Source organism: Corapipo altera, unplaced genomic scaffold (genome assembly GCF_003945725.1).
Source record: "Corapipo altera isolate COAL_440 unplaced genomic scaffold, ASM394572v1 79, whole genome shotgun sequence".
NCBI classification, from domain to species: Eukaryota; Metazoa; Chordata; class Aves; order Passeriformes; family Pipridae; genus Corapipo; species Corapipo altera.
In genome coordinates this window covers 4,245,568-4,256,158 of record NW_020884927.1, presented here as the reverse complement: position 1 = coordinate 4,256,158, position 10,591 = coordinate 4,245,568, and the positions used below count along the sequence as shown (strand labels likewise).

Genomic DNA, 10,591 nt, shown 5'->3' with positions numbered 1-10,591 from the left:
GTTAAGCATGATCCAAGTACAGTGTGTTCTAATAATTTCTGTCTCATTAGATTTAATTTCTAATATTGACTCACTATCAACAGTGAAAAACATTTGAGACTCTGAAAGGTGTATTAATGAGTCTGTTTAGTTTGGAATGTGTTGTACTTTCCACTTGACATGAAAAGATATCATGTCACAAAAACCCCTTTTATGCCATTTAACATGCCACACTTTTCATTTTATCCTACTATTAAAGCTCAGCTGTGTAAAAAAAATTCAATAAATACAGAGCTTTTCACTGGTGCAATTTTATCTCATTACAACAGGCAAAATGATTGCATCGAGATCAAAATCCAGTCCATTTGTTCTGGAAATTAAATCAATTTGAAACTATTCGTATTGTATAGTTGCTGATGGCACTTCAAGACAAGTGATAGCACTGTGCAAATTTGGAACGGGCTTGAAGCAAGATTGGTCCCTTCACAGCTTGGGTGAAAAAGAAAGGGAGACAGAATGCAGAACTCAGAAATGTACTAGTAATACAAGCAGTAGTGTGATTCTATCAGATAAATCTGATGTGTCCTGGTTTCTGTAATGTCACTTTACAGTGTCAAGAGCGTTTCAGAAGTTCTCTGTTGTCAGCTCATTCAGCCTGCATTTGCCTATGCATTTTCTCCACTGAATATAATGTTTTTAGTAACAAACCAGTCCAATACTTCAAAGGAGCTTCCCCCTGTTCTATGATATGAAGGATGAGCTTTCTTGAGTTTGTGATATTACACTTCTTTACATTTTTTATGATTTCCCCTTAAGGTCTGGATATTTGCTTGGGTTAGTGGCAGAAATATCTATTAAGAAGATGAGAAGAACTATTAATAACATTATTTATGTGTAATGGTGGTTTAAAGACCAAAGACTCTGTAGCCTGTAGTTAACACAGTGCAGTTATTCTATATTTTGGAGAGATAAAAAAAATTAGTGATTTTTAGTAAGAGTCTTTTTGCTGCTGGAATTTGGTGAAGGATTGAAAAGTGAATACATTGCAGCTCACCAAAGAGCTTCAGCCTTGGGATGATTGACCAGCGTGGGAGACTGGCCTGGGTGATCTCCCTGTATCGTGCCTTGCTATATTCCCCGTACTGTGGAGGCATGGAGGTGTTTCTGCCAACAAAGATAAGAATAAGTTGTTTTTTATCCAAAACGCCAAATCGTGTATCTTTGTTATTCCTTCTATTTCGGTTTTATCCTCTCTGCTAAAATACAGTATTTAGAAGCATAGCATATTTGAAATTATTCAAGAAACAACTTATTTATGGATTTCCCCTCCCCCTTTCTTTCTGGTTTATGAGCCTGTAAGTTATAATCACTGTATTAGGAAAAAAAAATGTTTTCCCTACGGTTTTTACTGAGTACTTGCTTTTGTTTGTCTTTCCAAGACTGTTATGCATAGTAGGAAAACTACTCATAGAAGTAAAAATAACCTCCATGCAAACCTAAAGGGAAACAGATATGGACTGAGAGACAAATCCCGCTCTACTCATTTTATATGCAAATAATTGAAACCATGCAATATAGGAGAAAAAATTACAAGGCGCTGTTTCATTTAGTACAGAGAAATTATGACACTGCAGCTAGAAACCATAGCAACAATATAAAAAAATAAGGTAGGGAAGCATTTGGTCTCATATATTCTCATTTTTCTCACTAAAGATCCAGAGCCTCCTTTGAAGGATGTAGTAATACCTTGAGTCTAATTTCCAGGCCCTAATATTATAGAAGTTGAAAAGCTGGGGGAAAATGAAAAGAAACTTCTCTGGGAGGTGTTTTTTTCTCTAAATGAGCAGCTTCAGAATACTTAAAGTAGAGCTTTTAGTGCTAATTTTAGTGCTGCTTGTCAGTTCATCAAAATGCTTTCTGTTACTAAATAAGTATTTCAAATTATTTCAAAATTACCATATCAGACAATTAGTGTTTCCAGGCAGTGCAGAGACTGCATATCATGCTATATTTACTGAATGAAGGTGAATATGCATGAGGATCTCTTTTTCATTACTCAGTTTAATTTTTCCTTAATGAACACAAGCTGCTTCTTGAGTTACATGAGACCTTTAATCCGTGTCAACAACTGTGATAATGCTTCTTTTCATGGTTTTTTTTTCCCCTTCTGGCAGACACTGCCAGAGGATTTTTGTTCTCTGAACTGCAGTGTTTGGGTCAAGATCAAAACAAAATCTAGGAAGCTCTTGTGCAGACCCTGTAATTATGTGTGTTTGTTCAGGTGTGGTTTTGCATTATTGTGTTAGCAGAGAATTTTCTGACAGAACGAAAATACTGAGTCTTCATCTCCAACATGTACTGACGAGGCTGAATTTAACAAACCTCTTCTAAGACATGCAGGAGTCTCACAAATCCTGTCCACAACTGGAAATACACCTGGCTGCCTATAATTTGGGATACTGTGCTTCAGAACAATCCTGATATCAGTCCTGTGTCAAGGAATACTTATACATTTATTGTCTTTATTTATATGGTCATTATTTTTATATATTATATAAATATGAAATATAATAATTTAATAAAACATAAACTATATGTCTTTAATTTTAAATCTGGGGCAGTTCTGTCATTATGTGAGTGTGATGGATCTGGTGGGATCTATAAGTATAGATGCTATTGGAGTTTTAGGATTGGCACTTTGTGAAGAAATTGAGATTTTTTTAAAAAAAATTTTAAATTTTTTTAAGAAATGTGGTATTCGCTTTGCATTTATTATTATCATTTCTATTTGGTAGGATTTTTTGGTAGATCTGCCTTTTTATGCTGAAAGATTGAGTCCTTTTAGCAAAGTTCAGTCTAAATCCTCTAAATCACCTTCAGTGCTTGGCCTTTTCCTGTGTCAAACTATCAGAGCTCAGATGCTAAGCTGTGACATTTTTGGTGTTGTAGAAGTATGAAGCATCAGTTTTAAACCTAGAAAATAAAGAGAAATAAAGACTACTGGCTCCCATCTTTCACATCTGGGTGTTATCAGATAGTTTCTGAAATAGATTTTTAAAAATGCTTAAATGATAAGTTATATCACAGAAGTTTTCAGAAATTTGATTGATAAACTCCAAATCACTTCCATATGCTGTAGATTCTTTTGTTTAATTGTGTATGATACAAAGAGTGCTCTGAGAGTTTTAAAAATTAATTGTGAATGTGCATCCAATTACCATTGGATTTATATGAATTTATAGTGATCATTTATTTGAACTTTGTAAAGCATCTGAAACAGATTAATTAGTAAAACTGTTGAAAGGCTTAATCAACAGCAAAAGTTTAATTAACTTTGTCAGTTAAATGTAACACAGTTTTAATTAAGGGGTTATGAAAGGATTAGTATTGTTACATTACACTTCAGTCTGTGATAACCCTACAAGTTCCATTACTGTACATTTCTCTTAAACATTCTGGATTAATTGAAAATTTGTTAAAACCTTCATGGTGCTTTATTAGATAATTATTAAAATTAATGCCAAATGTTAAAATGTTAAGAATTATTACCTCTTTTGACAATAATTGTGCTGCTGATCATAATCAGCCAGACATCGTGTAGACATGATGATTAATGCTATTGTTTTTATATAGTTATCAGAATAATGACATACATTATTTTTATCGTGTTTGCCTATTATATGTATACTTCTAACTTCTCCCTGAGCTGTGTTTTCAAACAGCCAGGAACTGGAGCTCCCTGACAGCCATCTTTCTGGCACTTTCCATCTCTGTTTGTGGTGGGGTAAAGCCAGAACTGTGCGAGTTTACAGGAGCACCAAGAGAGTTGTGAGATTTCTTGACCACACATGTGTTTTCAAGGTAATTTTTTATCCTCAGGTCCCAAACGATTGAAATTTTGGGGTTTCTACTTGCCCTACTACAAAAAGTGGCACGATCCCACTTCTTCCTCTATGCAGGAAATTTCAATTCTGAAAATGAGAATTAGACTTGCAAGGGAGGAAAATTACTTGCTACGTTTTCAAGTAAATCATATAATTTCAGCAATCCTGACTGCTGCCTTCGCTGTGACTTCAGCCAGCAGAAATCCCCGGGTGCAGAAAGGCACCAAGGCTGCACTGAGGGCAGAAGTTGCGATTTTTCCACTGAAATGTCACCACGAGATGAGTGGCAGCTGCGGGACTGCCAAAGAAACCCACATCCTCCTTGTAGCTTAACCTCAGCAATCGTGTTCATCTCTCTGCCAACCATCAGTACCAGGGAAGAAAGAAGAGAAAGAACCGTGGACATCAAGAGATAAAAACAGGTGATAGAAGCTGGGTGTCAAAGAGTAGAAATTTTTCACCCTACCTACATAAGCTGTGGTAGGATTTTAACCTCAGTTCACAATTGGAGGCAGCATGTTGGAGCTTTCAGGCTACTTAACACCTTTTATTGTCTAAATTAATTGGTTTCTTAATGTGGTTTGATAAAATAGAGAGGATCTCTTGCATAGAGGGTGTGATGGTGTGTAGAAGGTATGAGCAGAGTTCCAAACAGGAGGAGATTCCTGGAGATTTAGAGCAGCTCAAATGCAAAAGCATCAGAAGGATCAAATTAATAACAAATGAGGGGTATCTATTTTTTAAAAAATCTTATTACTTTCTCCTGTATTTAGAATTATTTTTCATAGTGAAGATTATTTCTGCCCCATATGGTTTAAAATACTTTTTCTTCAATATCATGACACAGCTCCTTCCTTCACCTGAATATATGGAATAAATCCGCTAATAGCAGTGAATGAGATCAGTGCATCTTGAGACACCTGAAGATTTCACTAGGGTCAGATTGTATCTTGCTAGTTTAAAAGATAACCTCATGACTAAATCCTGTTTTACACATTTACTTGCCTAAAACTGTTTCCTATGCCTACTTTTCTGCTTATCTGTATTTCACTGAAAAATGATAAAAATTAATGAAATTACTTCTTCATGAGTGCATGGCAACAGTACCACTGATGTATTTAGAAAATCAAAGAAAACTAATTAATTGAAAATGCATAAAGGAAGATTTACTCCTTTTTGTTTTCCAAAATGCCTACATAGTAATTGAACGAGACTTTTCAATAAAAAAATTGAACTAAATAAACACAAAGAAAATTGAACTCATTCATATTGAAGACAGCTGTATTATGAAACATTAATTTGCTCTGAATGCCAGGAACATTTGTTATAAAGCAGCTGCCTATTTATTAAATATTATCATAATGTGTTATCTACCATATTTCTACTTGCCCTGTTTTGAATTGGTATAAAACATGTTTAAAAGAGGATTTAATTTTTTTTACAAACTAACAAATAAGATAGCAAATGAATAAATGTATTCAAGTGCCCTGAATTTTTTTGGAGGCCCTACTTCTCAGAAGAAATCAACAGAAACCAGAAAATCAAAACATTCTGCTTAAAAGTGTCAAATTTCTTTGACAAATGAAGCAAGCACTGGAAAATCTAACAATGGCGAACTTCTTTATTAAACAGGTAGCTCAAATTTCTAGCATATTCCATCCTGTTTCTTGAATATTTCTCTACCATTATTAGAAAGTATCATGTGCATTTTGCACTTAAGCTGGCAAAGGCAATTCTTGGATATGGTTTGTGCAATCATTTAAATAATTATATGTACTGAATTGCAGTGGAAGATGTTTATAAATTCATAATCCTTCAGGTATTTTCTCACAAAAATGGCAGCCATCTCTTCTGATTTCTGTCCTGATGCTTCTTTACAAGTTCCTTGTACACTTCTGACCTTAGAAACCTGGGGAAAGAGTCCTTTGCCATGAGACTGTAGATTAAACTCTGAGCATTATCGAAGCAGCTGAGCGTGGGCTCAGAGATATTCTGAGAGATGTCATTTTTGGTATGGAAGTCTATATTAATCTGTAGGAAGAAAGGAGGCATAAAACAAGTGTCAGTTTGACTGGAAAGCTGAGATCTGTTTGTGTACATGACACAGTCTGCATTTGAATTTCCTCCCAAATAACCCAACTGATGCAAATAAATAGGAAGCTTATCCCTTCATTTTCTAGCATACTGAATTCTTCATTTTATTTGGCTCTTAAACAGATGGCATGACTGAAAAAAGAAGGGAAAAACTAACTTCTGATTATCTCATCTTTTTGCCAAGCCAAATCCTATGAAGTACTGATTACCAAAGACTAAATTAGAAGTGAAGGTACTCAGCATCGTTTTAGATTTTGGCTCCATGTATTTTCTAAGGAGTTTGTGTTTTTAACAATGATAAAATGGATTTCAATCATGTATAAGACATGATTAAAATCAATCATTCAAAGCATGCCTGCTAGCAAAGGCAAAAACATCAGTGTAAAAGTTTAAGGTGGAGAATGTGAATAAAAATAGGAAATTTGTTCTTTCACAGTAAGCATTTCTGAAATAATGATAAAATTGAATGCTGCGGTGGAACTCTCTGCAAGTTTGCATTCTCATCATGTTTAGAATGCCTATACAGAAGAATAAATGTCATCATTAACATTCCAATATACTGGAACCTAAAATACAGAAGAAATGGTGCTTATTGCGTTATAAAAAATGGTTAGAGAAAACAAATTATATTGAATGTAAATTTCCTTAAATCTTTAGGTAGAAATTTCAGAAGGCAGGATAAACCTAAGCTCTGTGTGAAGAATGTAAAGTATAAACTCTGCTTCACAGAGTTCCACACAGTGTTTTTTACCTGGTAAATAATGGACATGAAAATGGAAGTTGCAGTCATGTTGAATTGTATTTTCTGTCATTCCTTGAAGTTTGGTTCTGAACTTTTCACTTGACTCCCATCCTCAGTACCCAAAATACATGCAAACCCACCCCCCACCCCCCCCCCATTTACCTCCTTTGGAGCATCAGCTTGTATAAAGTCAGAATAAATCTTTTGAGCTTTCGAGGCAATCTTGGTGGAGGACTTGGTTCTCTTGAAGTCTTCACAGGCCAGCCAGAACTCCACGTTCTCCTCACTGAACTCTGACTTCAAAAATGTCCGAAAAGCTGCCAGGCCATCTGGGGAAAAATGAATGAGATGGTGGGTAGAGGAAAATTGAAAGGCCAATGCAGTTTATACATATTTATACACACCCACGTGTATGTGTGTGTGTATATATATGGAGCATATATATAGTGTAACCTGTGTGACTCATACTGGTTTGCATGTCAGCCAGCAGTTAGGCTTGAGAAGCTGTTGTGGGGGAAATATAAAGGAGATGAAATAACAGTGATGATAAGGGGACTAAGAGAATTCTTCTGGTGAGTTACCAAATTAGTGAGTTCTTCTGGTGAGTTACCACACCTGCCTGCTGTGGTTTGGTCTCTCTAGCACTGATACACTTAATCAAAAGGGGATCCTGGAGATTTTGGTCTTCAAGAGAATTTGTGGTGTTTAGGAAACTAGAGATTTGAGGCTGACTCCAGTCTAAAAAGTAGAAATTTAAGTCATATTGTTGTAGTGTGTTTGACCCACAGCTGAGGTTATCTTGCCTAAACAGTGCTTCCACCTCCTTTCAAGTAACGGTTAAGTCTTGGATGGAGAGACAGACACCTCATTACTTCTTTGTTCCACTTTTTTTGCACTATGGAGGGGAAAAAATGAAACAAATTAAGGTTTGTTTGGAAGAAACTGCTTTGAAATTAATCCAAATCACAAGCTCTGAGAAAAGAAGGCTGACCCAAATGTAATTGCGTTAGGTTAATACTATCCAGAAACAGTGTGGAGGCACTCCAGAGTCCAGGCCACAAAGTTACTGCTGGAAAATGAGGCAAGGGCAAGGAAATTTTCAAGTTACATGTGGTTTGGGGTGTCAGGACAGTAGGAATGGCATCTCTCAGAGAAATGACTTTAGATGTGTTAGAAGTAATCATTTTTTGTTTGACTTAATTCACTGCACAACATGCATATTTCTTTGGAACAGGAATATTGAAGAAAAGGTTTGTGAGGTTTTTATTTTAAAAAAATATGAAAACCAGAACCATTGTACGGACAGTTTAGCAGTTATCTTAGTAAAAAATCTTTCAGAGAACTTCTGCTTTATTAAATATCCCTTGAGGGCTGGCCAGAAGCCAGCTTGTGTTTGCAGCTTGGACAAACATGACCCTCTGTCTTTCAGGACAGCAGCTCACCCACCTCCAGCAGCAGCTGGTTGGTTCAGTACATGTGGAGAGCTGAACTGGAGAGCAGTATGACAACCTGACAGAAATCTTTGGCAACTGGGTTGACACATGTTTTTTTTTTTTAAAAATGTGGTTTTCAATCACTTACCTTTGTTAGCTAGTAGTGTGTCCACAGACTCAGACCAGGCCATGGTTTCCCCAGTGTTTGACCTGTAGAAACAACATCTATCCTTGAAAATAAGATTTTGATCTTTCACCTGTGCAGTCTGTGGTAGCTAAAAGTCTATGATTTGACTTTCTTCTTCAGAGAGTAGGCGAGTCATTCATCCCACGTTATGCACTGAATAACAGAAACTCAACAAAAAGTGTGACATGGTTTTTTTGTGTGTGTAGAGAACCACCCAGACTCATCAAGTACACTGTTATTTGACACTGGCAACTTGATTATTCAGCCTGGAAATACTAGTAATGCTTGCAATTGGTGGAACTGTAGTAAAACATAGGAGAGGTGTTAATGATCTGGAGCATGTATTGCAGTTCTTGAGTTCAGATGGATTAACTATCAATTTATATGACACTTTGTGCTTGGAACGACTAGAATTGTCTAAAATGTTACACTAACACTGGTAGGATACATGGGCATTATATCAGTTTCTCAGTGGTATAAATAACTGAGTAAACTCATAGTTTTGGTTCTTCCTCTGTAACTTTCTGTGAGCTTCTGTTAGACATGAGAGCAAACACTTTGCTCTGTATAAAATATTACCACTTTTCTTAATTAAAAAAAACAACAACAACAAAAAAAAAACCACACACACACAAAAACCCCCAACGACAACAACAACAAAAAACCCCACACATAAAAATCACAAGCACTCTAGAATTCTGTAAAAAAAATTTGATATTCCTAAGGGGGGACTCAGATTGCTCAGCTATCAAAACTCTGCTCTGAAGTATATAGGTTACTCTGAAAGCTGTATTCCATAGCCATTTCTCATCATCAATAGTAAAGGTATTTTCTAATTGTAAATTTATGAAGAAATTATATAACAATGTCACTATATTAACATAGCTGTAGTTATAATTACTTGAGGTTGTGGCAGTGACATCTTTAACAAGCAAACTTTTTCATAGCTGTCAATTTACTTGTATCCAAAGTGCAAAATTATATTTAAACAAGAAAAAACATGCATGTTTATGAATAGATATAAACACATACATGATGGAAACTGAAGTGTAAATATAGTAAGTCTGTGAAAACAGAAATTAAAAACAAACATAGCACGATGTTGTACTTTGTGACACATTGAGTGTCAATGGAATTAAGCAGCAGAAAATTTGTTTTAGCAACTGTAAGAAACTTTTATGAAATATGTAACAAATTTTCATGTTATTCAGTAAATATTTACTAGCTTTCTTGTCAAACAAAAAAGGCAAATGAAAGACCAGGATAAAACAGACAGTTTTGCTTCTTATCCTTATGAGCAATATTACTTGTTTTAGTGTTTGCTCACCACTCAGAGAATGATCTCACCGACCTCGTGAGATTTACTTGAATGGGAATGGCAAGCAGAATTGACAAAAGGAATCAAAATAGTCATATCCACTTCAAAGGGGGAAGGAAAATAAAAGCTGTACAGATTATTCAAAACTTGGTCATCCCATCCCATAAATCTCCTACAATTAAAATAGCCATAAACAGCAACTCACTTCACTGGCATTTTTTGTTCCACTGTTTGTTTGTTTGACTGTCACAGGTTGGGCAGTTTCTTTTTCTGACTGATCTTCAAGCTGAAGGCAATGTGACAGCAGGAACAGTACAGTTAGCAGGTGAATAACCAAACAGGACAATGCAAATTGACAAGCTGCTTTTAATGCTTCCTTTAAACATGGCTTATTTTTAACCGTGCCTATTCACAACTTACAGTGGCCATAGCATGGTGACTTGAGGGATGACACCTTGCTGACCTGTGTGGGTGCTGGGGCAGGTCCAGAGAGGGCACCAGAACTGGGGAAGGGTCTGGATCACAAGTCTGATAAGGAGTGACTGAGGAGGTGTTCAGCCTGGAGAAAAGGGAGCTCAGAGGGGACCTTATTGTTCTCTACAGTTACCTGAAAGGGGGTTGTAGTCATATGGAATATATATAATTTGTCTCTTGCTCTTGATAATTATTCTTTCATCCTCAGCTTTTTTCTTCCTCTGTTTGTTCCTTGCTGTCCCTCACTGTCCTGACCAAGCCAAGCAACCTTAGTGATTTTCTTACCTCCCTCCAAATCTTGTCCTGATGCCCAATCCTTTACTCACCCTACCCAGCTTCCCGGTTCTCAGTGTCTTCATTTGATATAAACAAACTTCCAGTGGTTCAGGAACTGGGATCCTAGCTATCCCAACTTGTAGAAAAAGGGATTTTTGTCTTCTTGGTTAAAATATTTTACGCTAAGTAGGGCAGTCTTATGAG

The 10,591-nt window shown here is 36.1% G+C and overlaps 1 protein-coding gene across 1 annotated transcript; it reads right to left on the bottom strand.

Moving 5' to 3' along the window:
• Positions 1-5,690: 5,690 nt before the first annotated feature.
• On the bottom strand, positions 5,691-9,853 carry RGS21 (regulator of G protein signaling 21). Its single transcript, XM_027658596.1, has 4 exons — positions 9,843-9,853; positions 8,281-8,357; positions 6,862-7,028; positions 5,691-5,894 (listed from the first exon to the last, which is right to left on the bottom strand). Exons 1-4 carry the CDS (start codon positions 9,851-9,853, stop codon positions 5,691-5,693), a joined length of 459 nt encoding a protein of 152 aa, XP_027514397.1.
• Positions 9,854-10,591: the final 738 nt, after the last annotated feature.

Excerpts from the sequence above, each read along its gene's own strand:
- RGS21 (XM_027658596.1), bottom strand. Across the intron at positions 7,029-8,280 it reads CACACTACTAGCTAACAAAG|ATGGCCTGGCAGCTTTTCGG; the intron begins GTAAGTGATTGA and ends ATTTTTCCCCAG. Across the intron at positions 5,895-6,861 it reads AAGCTGATGCTCCAAAGGAG|ATTAATATAGACTTCCATAC; the intron begins GTAAATGGGGGG and ends TTCTTCCTACAG.